Raw genomic sequence first — 22,475 nt, 5'->3', positions numbered from 1 at the left:
CAAAAGGTTCACAGTGACGCTGACCCAGCCACTGGGATGGCAGCCCCACGCAGCAAACCCATATGTGGCAAATCCTCATAATCTTTAGAGAAACGGTAATAATGAAAAATGTACAATCATATAGGCACTTCTTTCACTCTTGTTTTTAGAGCAGGGACAATCTTTTGCCCTGTCCTTCAAGGACTGCTCAACACTCAGATCTCATAAAGCTGTACTGTTGTCTTTGCACTCAGCTTGAACAATGAATCAGTAACAATTGACTTCACAAATCTCTTTGGAAGCAATGCAAGGGTTCACGTCTCTTTGTGGTGTGTCATATTGAAGTAAAGATTTTTATTTATTGTGTGTACTTTTCTGCTATAGATCTATTGCCTTTGCCTTGTTTGATTTCTTATCACTATCACAGACTTCAGCCCAAATCCCTACCTCATTCCCATTACAGTACTGGAATAAAGATTTCAGTTCCTGGAAGATTCCTCAGTCCCTGAAATTACCCCAAAGGCTCATTTTTCACTTACTTTCCCCACAGACTGCTGCAATTAAAAGCCTCATATGCCTTCTTCCAAAAGCAGGTTAGCAGAGAGTAAGGGATGAAACAGACAGCTTGGTCTCTTTGGTCACAAAAGCAGTCATGATCAAAGGAGAGTCAGCAGAGGTTAAGGAAGGGCCAAGGAAACCCAGCCTTTTTGGTACTTACACAGGCAGGTAGCAAAGTTGGCTCCTGTCACAATATTTTAAAGTCTAAGTTGATCCTAATCCTCTTGAACAAAAACCAGCACTGCAGGAGAACAGCTTCTACCTGTCACTCTGTCTCTGGACCCTGGGCAATTCTGCACATGAGCTCTCTAGCACCAAGCACATTTTCATCCAGTACAGAAAACAACCCTGTAATGTTCACTGCCTTTGTTCTTCACCTGTATTCAGTTGTCTTTACCCCTGCACGAGGAGAGATGACATAGAATCCATGTTACACTACTGAATTTCAGCACATTTTCTCTGTGCTGTTTGTTATACACATATAATTTGTTATACTGTAATTTGTTATGCACTTTCCCAGACAAACTGCCACCAACTAAGAGAAATGACCATTTCTACAGGAAACCATATTAAGGAAAACTTTGGTGAACTTTCAGGTTTGGTGTACTTTAGGTCAAGATTCTAATTTTTAGAATAATGTAGAAAAGTCTTTTCAACATTATCCTAGAAAAGCTATCTTTAATTATAGCTAATAAGCCTAAAAATAATCAGAGTGAAAGCAACAGAAGAGCCCTATGGAGAAGAAATTCATAAAAAGCTATATGTAAAGCTAAACACAATCCCACTTTCCTTAACTCAAAGCAAACCTGTAGCCACAAATGGCCAGTAATTAGGAATGTATGGAAATATCTGCTCTATCCCTCTGTTTTCCTAGGTACCAATCCAACGAAAAGCCAGAGGTCACCAGGCTAAAGGACCTTAAGCCTGATTCCACCTGGTTCCTCTTTCTGGGGTACATACTTTACCTCCCAGGAACAGCTGGGCACCTCCTGTTTCTGTAAGAGGTTTAGGATTTGTTATCACATTCAGTGAAGCATTTAGGAGCCATAGGTCACCAGTGTGGAAAAGTCTGCAGAGCTTTTCTGACCCATAAATAATAATAATTGATGATTCAGCTAACTCCTTTCATCCTAGTCCTTCAACAATAATCCCTTCCTTGAACACTAATTATTTGCTTTTGTTAACTAAACACAGTAAAAGGTGTGCTCAAACCTTTCAAAAGACTCAAGAAAATCAATACATGCTTTAAAACCCTTTCCCAAGCGATTGTTCATAACAGTAAAAATAAATCTATCACTATAAAGACCACATGCAGTCAGCCTAATATCCCTGTCTCTATTAAGTAAAAATATCCCTTAAAAGCATTGATCAAAGTTGGGGGAAAAAAGGCTGCAAATGAAGGTTAATCTATCTGTAATCTTCGTTCTCTATTTTTGGAAGCAAATAAGGGAGGGGAAAAAAAGCTGTACAGCCTTTACAAACAGGTACCTGTACCAGACCTCTATTTCACAGTCAATGAAAACCTTCTTTAAAAACTTTATCATCAGAAACAAAGCAATTCAGAAATAGTTTTCTACTTACTGGACCACAAAGTCTGAGAAATCAGGCAGAAAAACAGTGCTCAGAGGCTGAACTGGATACACAGGAGTTGCAGAGTCTTCATGATGCAGATAGATTTGAAAGTCCCTTATCAGCAACTGCAAATTACCATCTGACTTCCTTTTTAAAAGTTGGACAACTAATAAAATTATTTAATATATTATATATTTGGAAAAAAAAAAGGGGGGGAGGGGTGTTCTTCCTCTATGAGGTTATATGTGGTTTTGGTATCTTAATTTTAAGAGATGTTTCACTACTTTGACTATATTGTTTGGAGGGGTTTTGTTTGTTTGTTTTAAGCCAGCATCAATTATTTTCTATTTCAAGTTGTCTTACAAACTAATACTTGTGAAAATGAAGAAGCAGCCCTTGATCAAAACCAACACCATCCCAGTCTCTGCACACTTACCAAAGCACTGCACCCTCAGCACATAACTATGCTGCAGGCAAAGCTTAATTTTTACCTACAGGTAAATTAACCTGTACAGAGGTTATTTACAGAGAATTAACAACCTGAGTAGCTAAATGGATACTCAAGAACAAGGCTCTATTGCTAAATACCTACAAGAAATGACCAATTAGAAAGTATTGCATGATGTATGTTGATGATAATTCTTTAACAAATCAACAATGTTAATCTCTTGATTGTGAGTGATACTTTCTATAAAAATAGTACTGCAGCAGATTCTGCAAAAAAACATCCATGTAACCCTCACTCCACTTCAACATGCAGGACACTTCCAGAACATTCAGAGGGACCTGGACAGGCTGGAGAGTTGGGCAGGGAGAAATTTAATGTATTACCACAAGGGCAAGTGTAAAGTCTTGCATCTGGGAAAGAACAATCCCAGGTACCAGTATAGGTTGGGGACTGAGCTGTTGGAGAGCAGCACAGGGGAAAGTGACCTGGGGGTGGTGGTGGATGGAAGGATGACCATGAGCCAACAATGTGTCCTTGTGGCCAAGAAGGCCAATGGCATCCTGGGGTGCATTAGAAGGGGGTGGTTAGTAGGTGGAGAGAGGTTCTCCTCCCCCTCTACTCTGCCCTGGTGAGGTCACATCTGGAATATTGTGTCCAGTTCTGGGCCCCTCAGTTCCAAAAGGACAGAGAACTGCTTGAAAGAGTCCAGCACAGATCCTCCAAGATGATGAAAGGAGTGGAAAATCCCCTTTATGGGGAAAGGCTGAGGGAGCTGGGTCTCTTCAGCTTGGAGGAGAATGAGGGATGACCTCATTAATGTTTATAAATATGTAAAGGGCACGAGTCAGGAGGACAGAGCCAGATTCTTCTCAGTTATGCCTAGTGATAGGTCAAAGGGCAACAGGTAGAAGCTGAAGCATAGGAGGTTCCACATAAATATAAGGAAATAACAATGAGGAAAAACTTCTTCACTGCGTGGGTGACAGAGCACTGGCACAGGCTGCCCAGGGAGGTTGTGGAGTCTCCTTCGCTGCAGATATTCAAAACCCACCTGGACATGTTCCTATGTGACCTGCTGTAGGTGACCCTGCTCTGGCAGGGGGGTTGGACCCCTAAATTTCTGTGACTGTGTGTAATAGCTGCAAAATCCTTGTCAGGAGACAATTGCTGTTTTTAAAACCAGGACTCCTGAGAAAAAGAAGTAACTCACCTGAAAATGCCAGAGTAAAAACCTATTTAAGGCATTTTATATTAATTACTAAGCAATTTGACAACAAAATAATGGCACACCAATGCAAGCACTAACAACCAAATATATTTCAAAGAACACAGCTATGATACTAAAGATCATGTCATTATTACTGCTTATAAAGGAGATGAAGAAAAGTATGCAGTTTTATTTCACAGCACTAAGAATCCAAAAGAAGTTTTCAAAATTCATCCAGTTAGAACCATTACATTACAAATTTGCATTGTGTCCAGTGATCTGACAGCTTGATGCCAACTAGAATGACAGCAGCAGAACTGGCAAGGAGAAAAAAATTAATTTGCCAGAAAAGATTAGTGAAGCTTTAGACATTTAACAAAATAAAACACATTTCAAGTATATTTAGACCAGGAACCAAGAACACTGTTATTATTTTTCATTAATGAAAGATTCCAGTTTAGAAAAGTTGCAAAGATGTCAATGAATGGCTGAGATGAGGCATTTTGTACAGAGCCACATGAAGGAAGAGAAAACACTATTTTTCTTGCAGGACTTTTTCAGGATGTGGTAATCTGCAATGCCTTGATACACAGCAGCCTGTTCAAACACTGCTCACAGAGCTGGTGTCCAAGTTTAGGTCAACATTTTGATCCATTTTAATTTTCCTTTTTAATACTTAAATAAATTGTTTATTTACTGGTAAAAGAAAAGGTCATACTGAAGTTGCCTCCCTAATGGTAAGAACCAGTCATGTCTGTGAACAAGTGCCTAGAACCCTTACATGTCCACAGACTTCTATACCTACAGCTGTGCAAAGTTCCCACATTCAGCCTCTAATTCTGCCACAGAAGTGAGTCAGTGCATGCTTGAAGACCAAAACCCAAACAGAACATTTTCCTTTTCAGCTAATTGCTAACAGCCACTGAAGAGACATCCATTATGCTGGAGGTACTCCAAGGCAAAATAGGAAACAGAGTCACCCTTGAAGCCCTTTGGACACAATTTAAGCATGCAATCAGCCAGATGATGCAGAAGTAAATGATGCTTCATGGTAGAAAGAATTTTTTTTGGCTCTTCCACCTCATCTGACACACGATAAAAAAGCAGCCAAGTGCAAAGTATTCCTTCTCCACTAGGAAGAAGGATGTATCTTTTATCAAACATAATGTCTTAAAATCGGTGTCAGTGAACTGACAAGCAGAAATCCTCCAGTCACCTTCAAGGCTTTCATCCCTCCTGTTCAAATTGTGAATCATCTCAGGATCAGTGACTCACAGAAAACAGTGTTTGTTCAAAGGTGGATTTTCTCACCCTTGTGCCTGCTATTTACCAAACTTACATGTCTTCAAACAAAGGTTTGTTTCTTAGTAGGTTGCCTCAGATGTTGCAATGAAGTTTGTAAGAGGCTTCTGTCACAGTAACTATAATCAGTTGACTTAGTCTCAAAGTAGGATCATGGAGGCATGCAAAGCTGATACAGCAGTAAAAGTCTGATATGTCAGTACCAGTTACCCTGACCTATAGCCCTACATTTGTTTCAGCATAAGTACTCCTCCCTAAGCATTTCACCAGCTTCAGAAAACGATCTGAAGGGCTAACACAGGTAAGTATTCCACCAAGATGTCAATGCTGAAATACCCACCAGTTTTAATCAGTACCTTCAGTAATCAGAACCATGGTCTCTAATGAAAGAAGAACTCCTGTCTCAACAAGGGGAAGAGCCCTTAATTCAGAGTATAACAGTAAAAAACCAAGTTTTTGGTTACTCCTCAACTTACAAATAAGCAAACCTTAATTGCTTTTATACCAGCTGTATTAATAATTAAAAAAAACCTGACAGAAGTCCCAGTCCTCAAGAAAAATAAACCAATTATAAACTAAGTTTAACTTAATTGCTTACACCAACCTTTCACCCCTCCCTAGCAGACCAGCAAACTATGCCTCACTTTACAGGGTGAGCTCTGGAACACTCATCACAGGGTGTGAGTGAATATCTACTTCAAGAGCTACCAGCAGCACTGTGACTCCACACCCTCACTTGCTTTGGCACAACATATTCACACAGCCATTCCCTTCTGGGCAATGAAGGAGTTTTTATCTGACACTGCTTTTCAGACATTTCAGGAGTATTATCTTAATTTTTCCTTTTTCTGCCCTGTTGCAGAGCTCTAAAATACCTTCCAGCTTTCAGCAGCAAGTGACCCTATGTTCACTAAGTGCAGCTGCTTTAGAAGATCACCAGTACTGGCACACAATTCATTTCTAGAACAGGATGGCACATCAAAGGTATAAGGCCTACATAAGCAACTCCAGGGTTGGTGCCTTAAAGCTAGCAGAAAAGTGTCAGCCAGAGAGCTTACACAGCCCAAACCCTGCATGGATTTAGGGTTAGCAATAATCCCATTTCAAGCACAAGGCTGGACTGGAGACTCCCAGAGGTACCTTCCAACCAAAGCTGCCAAGAAAAACTGCCAGCATTTGGACAGGACCAAGATTTTCACAGCTATAGTAGAGTCTACCATGAATGCCCGAGCCCAGACCCAACATAAAAAATTGATGTTGTCACAGAATCACAGTAAAAGGATACAGGGAACAACTGCTGCATCTCCCATACCATCTTAAAGGAAGAGTGGCTACTTCCCATTCCCTCAATTTTTAAATTTTTTATTTCTTATTTTTAAAGATAATTTACCCTGGGGGCTAACTTGCTATGCAGGATGGATTGATGACTTTAAGAATCTGAACTCCTAAAACCTTTTCAGAAAGGTAAGGCACACACACTGCAGCTTCTCCTCTTTTACATGCCCAAGTAATGTGGCATGCCCATGCCACATTTGAATACTGCTGTCCAGGTACACATTGGGCAGGTCTGGAGGACTATGTACCTGCCCTCTCTTCTAGAAGCTCAGAAAAAGTGGAAAAAAGCTCCCAGGTTTGAATTGTTTCATGCCTGTCACAGGAAAACAACATTTGGCAAAACAGTCAGCACAAAGCAATACTTAATCAGCCCAGCCACCTTCAATTCTGATAACACAGAACTTGCTCCAGCTCTTAAATTCAACTACAGCACATTTGTAAAAGGAATGACCAATGAGATTACTTATTCATACATACAAACAATCTTGCATCACGTATTTGTAAAAATGCTCATCAACATTCCTGTTATAGAGTTTGTTTTTGTAATTCTGCTCAAGTAATAAATAACCAGCATGTTGAGCTGAGACAACTCATCAAATCTGCAAGTTTAGGAAGTCAACACTGTAGCAGCCAGTCATCGAAAGTGCTTGTTCATAACATGTCCAACAGAACCTAGATCAATTTCCAGAACACCCACTCAGTTTTACTCCCTCAGAGTTCATCAACAGAAGTAATATTAGCTTTTGGTAATTCACACTCTTCTTTGAAGTGGCAGTTTTCCAGGATGTCCTTGTAATAGTCCTTGAGGTCCATGTAAGTAGAGATGGTTTCATTTGAGTGATGAAACACCAGCATTTTTTCATTCAACAGCATCTGCACTTGGTACTCTTCTTTAGAGGTTTTCACTTGATCACAGTGGTAGAGCACAAACACCAAGTTGGCTGCGTAAGGCACAATGCGGCCACTGCGGAATTTCCGATGCATTTGTCTGACGTAATTGTTTGCCCTGAGGGGCTCCTCATCTTTGAAGAAACCCATGAGGGCAAGCAGAGGCTGAAGTGTCTCTGCATGTCCAACTTGTACAATCAAAGGTGAAGAAATGGGTTTTGAGCTAAAAAAAAAAAAAAAAAAAAAAAAAAAAAAATGCAAACAATGAGCAAGAGCCTGTGCTTTAAAACAAACATACCAGCGTGTTGCAGAGCTGTCAGCACCCAAGGCTTAGGAAAGTAGTCTGCAAACTTGTTCTACTCCAACACCTAATAAAAACTTGTTTGGGAATTTCAGGATATTACAGGCTTGTTTTTTTAAAGCATCCAAGCTTCCTGAATTTTGTCCCAGTGTAAGGTATTGGCTCTTACATAAAATGTAAGAAGTTGTGCTAAACATAGATAAGCTACAGCTAGAGCCTAATATAAAAATGGTAAACAAACACAGGAAACAGATCAACAGTGTCTTGTTCATATAATCTGTACATCTCTCTGACTCCTAATGAGAACCCAGACAATTGTGCTCTTCCCAGGTATGGGAAGATCCAGTGACCATATTATAGTTAATGTAAGATTTTAAATAACACTGCCTCCTCCAATCAGGAACATGAAAGAGGGGCTGTAAACCCCCAAGCCAGCTGAACAGCCTTGTTCACATACAAAGCAAGTCAAGCCCTTCATCAGAAGTGATGGAATCCTCTTCTGCTGACAGCATGTGGGAAAGAAGCTCAAGGACACAAACTAAGTCGCTATTTCCACAGTACATACCCATTGCAGATACATAAATCCATTACCCCATCATGGGCTGCCTTTGAAAAAATTCCAAGATTATTTTTTCTTTAAATCAAATACATTTTTTTGCAAGTTACACAGATTTATTTTAATACAAACCCCCAGCTAAAATGTAACAGTCTTTCCCTGATGCTGAGCTGTATTTGTTTGGATTGATCAGAGTTAGTAATTTTTTTGTTGTTGTTGTTCCCTGACAGATGCAAAAAGTAACTGAGTAAGCATAAGGAACAACTAAGCAAGATCATCCAGGACATAATCTACTTCACAAAGACCAATGATTTTTTTTATTAAAACATAACCTTTTTCTTTAGCTAATCTGTGTATCTCAAATGACACAGAATATGTAAAAGCCTCTTCAATAAGCCTCTGCCTAAATTAATCCAAGGTGTGGCAAAGAGAAGCTTCCACATTATAATTATTTCAGGACTAGAAAGTTTTAAAAGTTTTCAGCATTAATTTTGCTAAATTTAAGGATAACCTTCTTCAACTGTAGTAGTAAAAGGGTAAGTGGCAATTCAGTTTGAAGATGAAAATTAAGTGTCACATTAAGAAACTACAATAAACCTCTACTACTGTCTGACCTAACTACAACAAAATGATTCCCTGCACAAGCAAACAAATGACTGATTCACACAAGCTGCTTTCCTCCCCTGGCACATGACCACCAGTGCAGAATATTAAGGAATATTTCATGCCTACCTCTATGACCACCAATGCTTTTATTTGTATATAGCCCCAGAACAAGAATCACAATTTGAGAGCAAACTACTGCTGATATTTATTTAATCAAATATATTACAGTTCAGCTGTTTGGAGGACAAATCAGCATTTAATGAAGTTTAGTCAGAAGACAACCATGCAATCACTGTAAGAAAACTGTTGTCCCTCTGAAATTTATTAGTCCAAATTACAGGCAGGACTACTGTTATTACTAGTTGTTAATAATGCCAACTAGTCAACAAGAAGATTACACTCCCTCACTCCCTTGTGCACAGGCCAACAAATTAAGCCACCGATACGTATCATGAACAAAGTCTAAAAGGAAGAGAGTTTGTGCAAGAGAAGGTTACACATTGTTCAAAAAAGGGAAGATAAGAGCAGGCTTGCTGCATGAGGAAGTATCTGCCAAGACTAAAATCTGCCCCTTGCTCAAGAAGATGATGGCTTTTTGGGACTGTGTCCAAGTGGCACTCAAGCACAGGTCACTTACTCATGCACATGTAAATACAGGTTTAGCTTTTATGAGACAAGGGGTGACATATGGCAACACACCAGCTTCCAGTAAAGTTCACCTACAGATAAAACACATCTAGATTAGCATGAAAAGGAGGCATTTTCTCCACTTCAAGCTCAAGTCTGAATCAAAGAAAAGTGGTTAACTGAGGGACTTGCTTAGAATCATAGAATTGGCTGGGTTGGAAGGGACCTCAGAGATCATCAAGTCCAACCCTTGATCCACTACTGCTGCGGTTACCAGACCATGGCACTGAGTGCCACATCCAGTCTCTTTTTAAATATCTCCAGGGACAGAGAATCCACTACTTCCCTGGGCAGCCCATTCCAATGCTTGATCACCCTCTCAGTAAAGAAATTCTTTCTAATATCCAACCTAAACTTCCCTTGGCACAACTTGAGACCGTGCCCTCTTGTCTTGCTGAGAGTTGCCTGGGAAAAGAGACCAACCCCCCCCTGGCTCCAACCTCCTTTCAGGGAGTTGTAGAGAGCGATGAGGTCTCCCCTGAGCCTCCTTTTCTCCAGACTGAACACCCCCAGCTCCCTCAGCCTCACCTCATAGGACTTGTGCCTAGTTGCCTTCCTTTGGACCCGCTCCAGGACCTCAATCTCCTTCCTGAACTGAGGGGCCCAGAACTGGACACAGTACTCGAGGTGTGGCCTCATCAGGGCTGAGTACAGGGGCAGAATCACTTCCCTGCACCTGTTGGTCATACTGTTCCTGATACAGGCCAGGATGCTATTGGCCTTCTTGGCCACCTGGGCACACTTCTGGCTCATGTTCAGCTTCCTGTCAATCCAGACTCCCAGGTCCCTCTCTGGCTGCTCTCAGCCACTCTGTCCCCAGCCTGGAGCTCCCCATGGGGTTGTTGTGGCCAAAGTGCAGGACCCGGCACTTGGCCTTGTTGAACCTCATCCCATTGGTTCAACAAGGCCGAGTGCCGGGTCCTGCCTGTAGATTTGAACTTTGTTCAGATAAGCAGGAATTCAGTATGGGCTCTGTCCTACCAGCTCCATGGTGTTGGTGCAGTCTGAAAGACACCATTCTGTTTCCTGGTGAGCCTGAAGCTACTCTTCAGGCTTGTATGCACACACATGAACTTAACACTCCCCTTAGGCAAAAAAATTTTGTTCCTGTTCACAAGATGGAACAAAACCACAGAAAGCTTCTGTAGGGAGGGTGTTACACATTTTTTTCTGCCCATGCCTTTGCTGCACGTGGCAGTATACATTCCCTATATTCCCTCCTCCAGCTTCCCCAGAGTCAGTGGTTCTGCCTACATTACCCCCCTTGGTTTCTGACCCTCCCCTTTAATTTCTGCATTTTAAAACAGTAAATGCTTGTGGATCCTTCCACAACTTTATCTTCCCTTCTCCCTCCATTCTTTGTCCCCTCCTCTAAGTTATACAGCTCATTTATATCTTCTCCCTCCACACACACCTTCACAGAAATCTTCTTAGGTTTTAGGACACCTTCACATCATTCTCCTCAAGTCAACAAATAGGAATAGCAGCAAAAAACCAGATGCCTACAGAAGACAGAAAGATATTTCTTTGACCTCCCACCATTTCAGCTCAGAGATTTCCTGGGTCAGATGAAGCCTCTGTGTAATGCAGGACTTCTCTATGAAGCTTTCCTTTGTCAAGTCTCTTCAATCTAAGTACATTTCTAGCACACACAACATCTTGTGGCAAGGAGATGCACAGCCTCACACATTGCTCTTTTCAATTTGCAGATGCTACATAACATTTAATCCTTTCTGCTTACAACTTCACAATAATATTCTAAGTTGAGAAATCCTATTGTAGTCATTCCATAATTTTTCCAAATGAGCTAAATCTTTTTAAATCTGAGTATCAGAAATGCACAATACTCAAGACAGTAAGCAACATCATAAATCCATGCTGCACCCATGATCATGGAATCACAGACTGTTTTGGGTTTAAAAGGCCCTTTGAGACCATCAGGTTGCAACTTCTCTGCATCAGCAGACACATCCCCCTAGATGAGGTTGCTCAAAGCCCCAGTGATGCTCTCCATTTTCTTAATTCACATATAACACCTTCTCTAGGTAGCTCACAGAAGTTGGAGGTACTTCCAGACAACTGTAATGATTCAGCTTCTGAGCAGAAAGTTATCCTAGATTCTACCACCAGATAACATACCTTTTACCACATGCATTACTTCACAGATCCACACTTTTCAAGCCCAGTTGTTTACAATCCTCCCAGCAGAAACAATTTATCTTATTTACCTTGAATAAAAGTGCTGCATTTGCAATGCCACTTACCTTATCACCTTTTCCCCAGTTATTTACAACATGCTGAGCAGCCCAGATCCTTGCAGATCTATCTCTGCTGCTGACCTGCCTCTGCTAGGAAAAATCAATCAGCAATTCCTACCATTCCATTTCCTGTCTATTTTTTTTTCCCCCATGAAACGACCTTACCCCTTGACCCTGGGTTCCTTCCTTTCTTTTGATAAAGGTGTTGAAAGATGACTGGAAATAATAACTTTTCCCCAGATCACACTAATTATACACTTGCTGGGACTTTCCTTCTCATGCTTCCTTCATTTAATTTTTTTAAATCATCACACCTGCCAGCCCCCACAAGGTTATTGGCTGAAACCAACACTCACCAGCTGTTATTTCAACTCCATTTCATTCAAGTTCTTTAAGGACTCTTAGGGGATAATCACCCACCTCTAGCAAGTAGGCACATTGTCATTTTGTTCCAGCTGCATGCCCTTATACATAGACCCACTTCCTAAGGTTGTAGTCCTTATTGACAGTTTACTAAGAAAGGAACCTAGGAATGTAAGCAGTCTGATGAAGTCTTCAAAGCAAGTGTTATATGGGATAGAGGCATTATTCACTCCACAGGGAGTGGATTTCACACACAATACACCTTCCCCCCAACCCCCCCGGCCCTCCAAAAAAAGGTTTCAGAGATATTAAGAAGAAAAAAAATACATGCTCTGTCTATCAGTGCTGGTTTTACCTTCCAGCTGACACTAGCAGGTATTTTGAAACTGATGTAAATCCCCAAAAATATTTTAACTTCTTAGGTAAAAACCCAGCAAGACATAACTGGAAACAGATTACAGCATATAGACAGAGAAATTTTAAAGAACAAGGAAAGAAAAAAGACAAAAGGAGTAAACAAGGTGCTCATTTTCACTGTGGGAAACAAAACAATGCTCTCCCACTCACAGCTGCCACCCCTTTTTATTTTAACAAGGATTTAAACTATTTCCTTCTACAATACAATCCTGAGCTTTCAAAAGCCCCTAATAAGGTATTCTTGGTTTCTCACCAGCACTGCGTATCCGATTTCTAAAGACTCTTCAAGCATTCCCTGGGGTCATGACTCCAGTTCATATGTGGTTTTATATCATCTAATAGCAATAAAAATCATCATCAAGGTCAAAATATTAACAATAATATTTTTTGCTATGAAGAAACTAGGGAAGATTGCCTCTTCAGAGCATGTACACAGGCAAAGGTTACTACTGCCCCTACATTTCTGAGAAAGACAGGAGTGCAAAGCAGTCAACAAAACACTGAGAAGTTCAAGGGAGTAACACTGGCTAATAAAAATGTTAATCAAAAGGCCTGAGGTTTTCACAGTCACTCTTCTTTACAATCTATTAATGACTCAGCATCACATAGAAGCACTGATGCTCTCAACATCATATTCTGGCAACTGCTAATGGTATTTCAATTCACTTTTCCTCCCCTCTCTTTTATTTAGTAGCAAATGACTTGGAAAAGCACACTGATCAGTTGAAAAAAACCCTCACTTCTGACTTCAAAGAGATGAAAAACACTGCATAAAACTTCACCATAAAATATTAAGAGCTTGGCTGAAAGTGATTGGCTGACAATTGGTTTCACATTCATTTTATGGGGCACTTCCAAACAAGCAGAAGTGACTGTGACTTGGCAGAACATGAGCAGGGTTCATGAGAGAGATGTGTCAGATGCCAAACTGCCCACACTGTGAGCCCTCTAGGTAAATCCGACACAGCTGGAAATGAAGAAGTTACTGACCAATTCATTAGCACAACCCTGGAAGCTAAGTCTCACCATGGAAAAAAAAAAAAGCACTGTGGAGAAGCACAGAGGTGGGATTTATCATTCAGGCAAATTCTAGATCTTCTTAATCTTGGCAAATTTGGGATTAACCCTTAATCTTCTGCATCAGCTCATCCATCTTTGACAGTAGATTGCTCCTACACTTCTAGGATTACAGATATACCACTTCAGATATGGAGGAAGTGAACCTATTTTTTTAAAAAGTTCAGTTCCTAAGCACCAACATGACTTTCAGCTAGAGATAACCCAGACCCCAGAAGGCAGTGGGGTTTCCTACAGCAAAGTTTAACCAGGTCATATTCAAACCTCATGTAAAAATCCCTCCAACAACTTCAAAGGAGGTCAGTTTAATTCAATAAGCAAGCTTAAATCCTGTTCTGTCCTTTTTCTCCCTGTACAAATGCCAGAACTCAAAAACCTCTATTTTCATCTATGAATTATCCATCCCTCCCACCTCCCCATGGTAACACAGGAACCCTAAATCTACAAAAGAAACAGCAGAGATCAGACGATGTAACAGCAGTGGTGGAACTCAGTGCAGCAGTAATACTTAACAGTGGTGTTGCTGTTACCACCAGTGGGAAGAGGGGGAAAAAAAGTAAAAATCTGTCAGTTTGAAGTCCTCAAGTATCAAAAAACCCCCTGATAAATATGTTCTTCTTTTCCAACACGGACATACATGAGCTTGCTCATGGCAAAGGCAAACTTGTAAAGCTGACAAGGCTATGCAAAACTCACCTAAGACCCTGATTAAAAGGTAACAGCTCTTCTCTCTCAAAGCTAAGCCTCACTGTATTTCATTTCAGAGCTTCTGCAGTTCCAACGATCCCACCTGTCGCATTCCTAACAAACCTCAGAGATCAACCATGCTGATGCTGAATGTTGAACCATTGTGCTGAGCCAAAATCAAGAATATACTAAATTCTGCTGAGTGATGGTTTTGAAAGAAAGAATTAGGGCATAGTAGCAAATGATACCGGAAGGTTATCAACTGTGTTGTGAACTGACCTGTAAAGGTCACCTTGATTTGAAGGCAAATTAAACAGAACAATAAACAATAAAAGCTACAAATAAATTGGTAAATTAAGATGTTCACTATATGGCTTAGCCTGGGATCACCCTTACTTGATCTTGAACTACATTCAAACTCAAGTAAGTTGCTTTTTTTAAATAACTTTAATTTGCTTACTCTCAAAGCAAACTCCCAAATATTTTTCAATTTGTATGTGCAGCTAGGTTAGTATTTTCAGTCATTAGCCACTTATTATAAATATTGAGTACAAGTAATAACAAGTGTTCCACACTCTTTCACAAGGAAGAAAGGCAGACTTGTTAAATATTTGAAGCTAGAGGAAAAAAGTACAAAATGGCTTTTAAGAATAGCAGATATCCTTAAAGTGTGACACAACCAGTTTCAAATCCATCCCTGTCCAAGTGTGTAGATGTTAAGGGGTTCTTTAAAAGACTAGCTGCCTTGTGTTGCATTAACTGCTAAAAACCAACATGCACAGTTGGCACAACAGCACTTCTAGATTACAGATGTAAAGCCCCTCTGGGCATCCCAAAGCAGCCTGAGGCTGAAAAGCACTGCACATCTTTATCCCTTCTACATACATTTTTCCTACATATCTCCATAACCTGTGCTCCAGCAGCAGGGACTTCCTCCTGCAGCTGTAGGGCTTGGCTTTTCTACTCCCAAGTTCAGTGCACAAAGTCTCCCAAACAGTCAAGTGAGCCATGGGGCTGAGCTGGCAGTCCATGAGGACCCATCAGGTCCGAGGTCATTCCTGCCATCAGCACCATGTTAGGTGGAGGGAAAAATAGGTCACGTTTCCTTACAGAGCAGGAAGGAGGTACTGAAAGGATGTGGTCTTGAAAGACCCACTGTGACTGTGGTAAAGTCTCAAGAAGTAGAGGCTTTTCTCCTGAAGAATTAACCTTTATTCAACATTGATACTTTATTCCTACTAAGGCTGCAGAAGAATAGGGTCCACACATAAGTGTGCTAACAGTATGTGGTCACTAATACAACTAGAAAAAAATTCAACATCAGACCCAAGTACCTGCATAATGGTAGGTATTCCAACACCTTTCCATCAGCTGTCTGGGTGGGGACATCTATATAGTGAATATCCCTTTCAAAACAATCTTCCTGTACAGTGAGACATCCAGAGAATGGACCCTTGCTAGTTCAAACCACTAATTCTATTGATTTATTAAATGAAAGATCCTAAAAATGTCCAAAACTTTTGCACTGCAAATTGAAGTTGGGACTAATTAGCCACTGGCCTTTAGTACCACCTTCATTGTTTTCTTAAGGATAGACTAAGCAGCTGAAGACACTTTCCCCAGAAGAAAAGTGAGCTTTAACAAGGCAAGTAATAAGACAACTACATTGATGAGCAGGCAGACTGCCAGGTTGAGGAAAAAAGACTACAACAAAAGCGAGGTTTCTCATTTTCATTCAGTCCAACCAAATATTTTCTATAGTTACTAACAGAGGCATATTTTCCAATTGTATGCTTTCCTGATTTGAGCTCTGCTCTCAAACTATCTGGGATTTGGGATAAGAGCCTCTCCCTAGATGAAAAATACACCCAGATCTGCCCTTGGGATGACAAGAGATGTCAAGCTGTTCCAATGCAGTGGCAGAATTCCACATATACTGAATAGTGCAAGGTTACCCACTTCAAACTCCACTGAAGTCTTCAGTGCTTTAAGACTGCCACCTCACGTCACAGGATGGAGTGACACACTCCTCTGGTGCCAGGTTAAGAATTTCGGGAGCTTTCTGTTCTCACTTGGCACGCTGCAGAGTAAATAGCCTGCTCACTCAAGCTTCCAGCTTGGCAAGATTGTTAGGATCCCCGACCTTTCCTCACATGCAGTATCTCACTACCCTCTTCCCTCTGTGGGGGCAATACAGCACAGAAACTCCAGAGACTGCAACTAAGTTTCTGCAGCCAAAGCTGAAAGACAGGATGAAATTACCTCAGTCTTTCAGTACGCTGCCTCAGACACCTGCTCTTCCCCTGCTTCATCTTGTTATTTATGAACTGCTGACCTACTTCTCAATAAATCAGAACTAAAGATATAGATTCTGTCAATTACAACTTTTAAAAATTATTATTTAACTTACAGTGATATCTTATACACAGCTGAATGCTGGGAAAGCCTGCATGCACATCTTATAGACAAATTTTGAGTGTCTCTACTTTCTCACTTCCATGCATAACATTACAAAGGTATCTGATGTCTGCACAACCTCATGGATGGAGTACCAATGCTATTGTTCTTCACTGACACAATATGTCTTGTCAAATCAAGGCAATAGATGAAGACAAACCACTTTACCAGACCATCGTTCTTTGAAGACACCTGATTATTCTATCTTCCAGTCTACCAACAAGTTACTTGTCAGGTCTAATATCTTCCTGCAGCTACACTGTTCCCAAACCAGAGCTCTGCTGTAACAGAAAGATCAGGAACAAACTATCTTACTGTTCTCAGACTGACAGCTAAACCACTGACTTTCATGCAACAAACCAAGGCATTTACAACTATTTCAGAAGTGTCTTTCTCCTGCCCTCCCAGGGTAACCAGTGTATCATCTAAAGCTCCTAATTACAACAAAGCAGGTTTCTTACAAGGCTGGTTTGCTGTTAGAGCTCTGAACTCTCAGATTCTGCAACAGGTTGTTCTAGTCTAGAGCCACTATGTGTGCGGATCAATCTGGAAAAACTATGTTTCTGTAATTACATTTCAGAACCTTGAATCTGAATAGAAAGCTTTAATAATGCAAGAGACTCTAATCAAACAAGTGCAGAGAGACTTCCATGATTAAATACTTTAGTAACTAGATCACAGAATGCATCCTGGAGATGCTTTCTATCCATTTTCACCACTAACTACTTTTAACACAGACATTTTGACATTTTAACAGGAAGCTCATTGTTTTAACTCACTGGTCTCTTATCAAACTGCACAGGAAGAGAAAACCACTATCAAACATAGCAGCTGACTGTCCCTTAAAGACCCGTGTAGACCAATAAGTTAAAAGATGCAAATACACTAGGTGGGCACAAGAACATCAACAGAAGAAACAAATGTATCTTATTTGCAGTAACATCACTGTATTAAAAAATTAATTCTCTCCTCCAAAATTCTCCTAGCTCAAACTCTCCTAACATTGCTATGTTTGGAAGCAAAGTACTTCTGTTCACATTAAATCCAACTCAGGACTGATCACAGAGAGTTTGTAGCCAAAGCACAAAAGCCTTTTTATTTACCTTTTACTCTCCTCCACTGCTTTGTCCAATTGCTGGAAAATATCCTGGAACAAAATGCAGCTGGAGCGACTATTGATGTCATAGCCATATCCTCTCTTCCAGTATTGCTTCAGGTCATTCAGGTATTCCAGCACCTAAAGTTAGAATTCACAAGTTTTTATTATGGTCACAGAGGGGAAATAAAAATCCCACAGCTTGGAGCAATGATGCTACACACACTGCAGGAATTCAGCAACTGACACACACAAAAAACAGAATGGCAAGGATGTAGAGGAAGCAGAAGGCCTCATTTGCTGTACCCTAGAATAAAGGCATTTTACCGGATTATCAGCAAAACAAAACTGTCCAAAACATTTCAGATATTAGAGAAATAAAAGCACTACTTGAATTAAGGGCAAGAGGGGAAAAAAAATAAAAAACAACAATTAATTTAAGGAGAAATGAAGACTGCTCAAGCATTTAAGTCTGAATGAAGAAGGGTATTTCAGCTTTGCTGCTTGATTAATCCACAGCTCTTTGGAGATCAAAGAAGTGCTTCATTAGGTTGAAGAATGAGGGGCTGGTAACTTAGAACTTTTGACTCCAAGGAGCTGTATCTGAACACTAAGGCATCCTTTGAAGGTTTCTCAAATATCTCTTCCATTTAGCACCTACCCTGGCATCTTCTTCAGTGAAAAGCAAACACCATGGAGAGGTCACATTTTTTATAGCCAACTCATAGGAGCAGGTGAGAAAAGCCACTTGAACAAGATCTGCAGTAAATCAAATGAAGAAGCAAAAGATAAAACACTGCTACACAAGTAGCAACTTTCTCACAATCTGCATCTAAAATGTACTTAAAATTTAGCAATGCAAACAATGTAATAACACAAATAATCCCCCTTCCAAAGGCCAACCACCAAACCCAAGCTCTTTAACAGAATTTACTCAGAATCCACATTGTTGACTGCAAGCTTTTCACATCACATTGCTACAAGGGGAAAAGAGGAGCATTTCACATCAAGTGCTGCATGCCTGTTGATGTACATGCTACAGGTGTCAGCCTCATCATCACAAAAGAACCAGCTCAAGGAAGCTGTGTCTGTTGGACATGGGCCTGTCTTTGACTACCACTACTCTACCTTGGTGTTAGTTGTTGACTTTGAACAGCAGTCTGCAACTTCAGCAGACTGTGGCTTTAGGGACATGATGGAAATTACAGCAACAGCTATGAGGGGTAGGCCTCCCCCAGCATCTGACCACACAGGGAAACCTGGCACTTCTGTTCTGGACATGGGAAGCTACAATATAGCTACACCAGTCCACCTGCTCCTGAGGTTGTGGTAACAGGTTTTACAAAACCTACATCTGCTTGACAAGGCAAAATTAAAAGAGTAACGTGCTCACATCCCTCCAAACAAAGGTAAAATTGAGTTCATCTGTAGGAAATATATTTTCAGGCATCCTTCTCTACTGACCACTGACAAATGATCGTTCATTACTGCAACACAAATACACATTTGCAGCCTTATGCACTTCATTAGCGACTGTGTCTCCAATTTACAGCATCTTTTAAATTATGCATTCTGCAAAGCTACACGGCATCTCAGAAGTCGTTGCCAGCCAGTCATGGAGCCAAAGTCAATAGTAAAAGACATTTATTACCTGCATTCAACTCCTCCACCGGCAAACACAGGGCACTCGCTACTTTCTCCAAGACCTTCTTCATCTCCGGCCCCTCTTTGAAGGCATTCACCTGGCACATCGCCGCCTCGTTCTCTTCCACCAAGGCTACAAACTTGGCGCAGTGATCGAAAAATCGCATCAAGGAATCGTTAACCTCAACCTCGACTTCTGAAAGCAAACGCGGGCCTCAGGGACTCAGCCCGGGGAACCGTCCCCGTCCCCAGTAGTACCAGGGCCCGGCCACACAGACACCCACCCGGGGACAGCCCCCTCGCCGGGACGGTGTCTCTTTAGAGGGCGATGTGGGGTGCAGGGCCCCCCTCAGACTTGGGAGACACAAGCCTCATGGCCTCCTTCGGTCCAAGGGCAGCGCAAGGCTCCCTCAGCCCCTCAGGGAGTGCTGGGGGTCCCTCAGGGAAGGAGCAGAAGTCTCTCAGCCCCTCGGAGAGGTGGCAGGGGCCCCTCAGGGAGGGAGCGAGGGTTCCTCAGCCGCTCAGGGAGCGCCCGGGGTCCCTCGGAGGAGGAGGAGGGCGGGTCTGGGCTTACCGTCTCCACCGAGGCTGAGGGAAGGCCCGAGCCCGCGTCGGAAGGCCGCACCGCTCTGCAGGCAGCGGTGCTTGGAGCTGCTGGCCAGCGACAGGCGGCGGCGAGCGGCGAAGAGGGCGGGGAAGCGGGCGGCCAACCTGCGGGCCAGGTGCTCCATGTCCCGCCGGCCTTGCGGCGCCAGCCGCCCGTCGAGGCTCTCCTCATACCACATCTGCCAGGAGGCCAGCCCGGCCGAAGCGGGGCAGTCGGCGGCGGGCCGGCGGAGGAGGCGGGCGTGTAGCTGGCCCAGGCGGCGGATCTGCCCGGTCGTGGGGTAGCGGGTGCCGTGGCGGAGCACGGCGCGGAGCTGCAGCGGCGCGCAGGCGGCGGGCAGTCGTGAACCAGTAGCGGAGGGACCCAGGGAGAGCGGGTCCTCCATCAGGTGCGGGTTCACCTCCTCGTAGCGAGACTTGGTGCCAAAGTAGCCGCTCAACCCCGCGCTCGCCAACGCCAGCAGCGGCGGCAGCAGCAGCAGAACGCGGGCGGCGGACGCGAACGCCGCAGCGTGCGCCCTGCGGGGCGGCATGGCGGCAACTGCCTGGTTCCCGCAGGAAGGGGCGGAGCGGATCTGCCTTCTGTCGCCTGCCCCTCGCCTCGGGAGCCGCGCCCCGACCCGGGAGCTTCGTAACCAGGCGAGGAGGCTGGGGTGGGGGCGTGTGAGAAAGTCCGCTTTTAAACCAATTTACGGCTCCTCATTATACTAAAGTCCATAATTCCCTCCTTGTGCCTACTTCCGAATAGCGGAGCAGCCCCCCCTGCGGCGGGGGGAAGGTGTCGGCTCTTTCAGGACAGAGCAGCTTCCCTCAGCTTGGATCTCACCTCAGGACTCACCCAAGTGTGGGGGAAAAAAAAGCCTTTTTGATTTATTTGTGGCTCCTCTCAACACTAATGCCCCCGATTCCCTGCCTTAGGAGGGCACCTGCCAGACGAGGGGCAGCCCCGGCTGAGGTGGCAGCTCCCCTCAAACCAGCCTACCTACCCTGCAGGCTGTACCCATGTGGGGAAAAAAAAAAAGCCTTTTGGACCCATTTCTGGCCCCTTGCAATGCTAAAACATCGAATCTTATTCCCCCCTTGCTCCTGCTCAGCGAGGCTTGGCATCAAACATGGGCTGCATTGCCCTTCTCCCCAGTGGCCCATGCACTGTGCAAGCAGAGCCATGGAGGGGTTTTTCAGCTCTTTTTGTCTGTGGAATTCTACTCAAAGCACTGGGATGAGAGGGGGCTGTAGAACACTGCTGCCAGGGATGGCACCGGGGGCAACAAGGGTGCTGTGGGACTCAATAGTTCTTTTAACATGGCTTATGGGTTAAGCCTGCCTCCTCCCCAGCAGGAGTGGGTTCAGGTGGAAATACGTGGCTGTGGAAAAGTGAAACAAGTGGGAATGTGATGTTAGCAGCCTGGGGTGCATCCAGCCACTGGAGCAGTGAACAGAGAGCCATCCTGACCAGTTATAATCCTCACTGCTGATATCACTGGTAGCACAGCATGATGGCATTGTAATGACCTATCTAGAAAGGCTTGGAAGGGCTTAGAAAAGCAAAGAATAAAAAGAGGCATCCTGTGGAAAAGCCTGAACACGCCAGTTATAAAACAGCTTTGGCAAAAGTGCAAGCAGAACATCCCCCAGTGCTGCAAGTACAACATCTCCAGTGCTGATGAGACAGTTTTCAAAAAATTCCACAGTACTAAATAGGTATTAGCTTGCAGCCAAGAAAACTGAGCTATTTGCAGCAGAATAAAGGCTTGAGGTTAACAAAAACATCCTAGGCCTCAAGAAAAGGGCTTATCTTTTGGCCCACAGCACATCCTGGGAAGACCAATGTTTAACACAGAAAGCTCAGGTACTTTATTCCCTGGCTACACAGTCAGGCTATTGTTTATAGAGTTGAGAGTTTTCATTGACTAAATAGATTTTTGTTATATATTTGGTCTACTAGTGAAATTCTGTTGGAAAGTATGTATCTTACCTGTCTCCCACCTCATCAAAACCCAAAACATGCATGTGTTCATGCAATGATATGCTGGGCTTCAGTTCACAGAACCACAAAATAGTTTGGGTTTGAAGGGTGTTAAAGATCATATAGTTCCAGGCCCCTTCCATGGGCAGGGACACCTCCCAGTAGATCAGGTTGCTCCCAGCCCCATTCAACCTGGCCTTGAATACTTCCAGGGATGGGGCAGCCACTGCTTCTCTGAGCAGCTTGTTCCTATTCCAGTTAGGGTAGGTAAAGCATTCAAAATTGAGAGAGAAAGGGCAAATAAAAATACAGGCATAAGTAAGTGTTTGAAAGCTTCTGGGTGAAGTTATGGTCTCTGTGTGACTAAGCTGTTTCATAGAGAGATTGTGCGGGGCTACTTTCCATGTGTCCTGGTTTGAACCAGGATAGAACTACCTTTCTGTCTTGTAATTTTACTTTCAGCTT

The 22,475-nt window shown here is 42.7% G+C and overlaps 1 protein-coding gene across 1 annotated transcript; it reads right to left on the bottom strand.

Moving 5' to 3' along the window:
- Positions 1-3,850: 3,850 nt before the first annotated feature.
- On the bottom strand, positions 3,851-20,629 carry MINPP1 (multiple inositol-polyphosphate phosphatase 1). The gene is made up of 5 exons (XM_030453218.1): positions 20,013-20,629; positions 19,446-19,634; positions 18,456-18,553; positions 17,802-17,935; positions 3,851-7,512 (listed from the first exon to the last, which is right to left on the bottom strand). The coding sequence occupies exons 1-5, from the start codon at positions 20,575-20,577 to the stop codon at positions 7,113-7,115; spliced, it is 1,386 nt and encodes a 461-aa protein (XP_030309078.1). The 5' UTR covers positions 20,578-20,629; the 3' UTR covers positions 3,851-7,112.
- Positions 20,630-22,475: the final 1,846 nt, after the last annotated feature.

The sequence above is a fragment of the Calypte anna genome, chromosome 6 (assembly GCF_003957555.1).
Source record: "Calypte anna isolate BGI_N300 chromosome 6, bCalAnn1_v1.p, whole genome shotgun sequence".
Classification (NCBI taxonomy): Eukaryota; Metazoa; Chordata; class Aves; order Apodiformes; family Trochilidae; genus Calypte; species Calypte anna.
Note: the sequence above shows the minus strand (reverse complement) of the source record. Positions and strands in the feature narration are given on the sequence as shown.

Coding starts and splice junctions, on each gene's coding strand:
- MINPP1 (XM_030453218.1), bottom strand. CDS start 20,577: ATGCCGCCCCGCAGGGCGCACGCTGCGGCGTTCGCGTCCGCCGCCCGC. Junction 19,635..20,012: donor CCTCAGCCTCGGTGGAGACG/GTAAGCCCAGAC, acceptor GTTTGCTTTCAG/AAGTCGAGGTTGAGGTTAAC. Junction 17,936..18,455: donor TCACTGAAGAAGATGCCAGG/GTAGGTGCTAAA, acceptor TTCTAACTTTAG/GTGCTGGAATACCTGAATGA.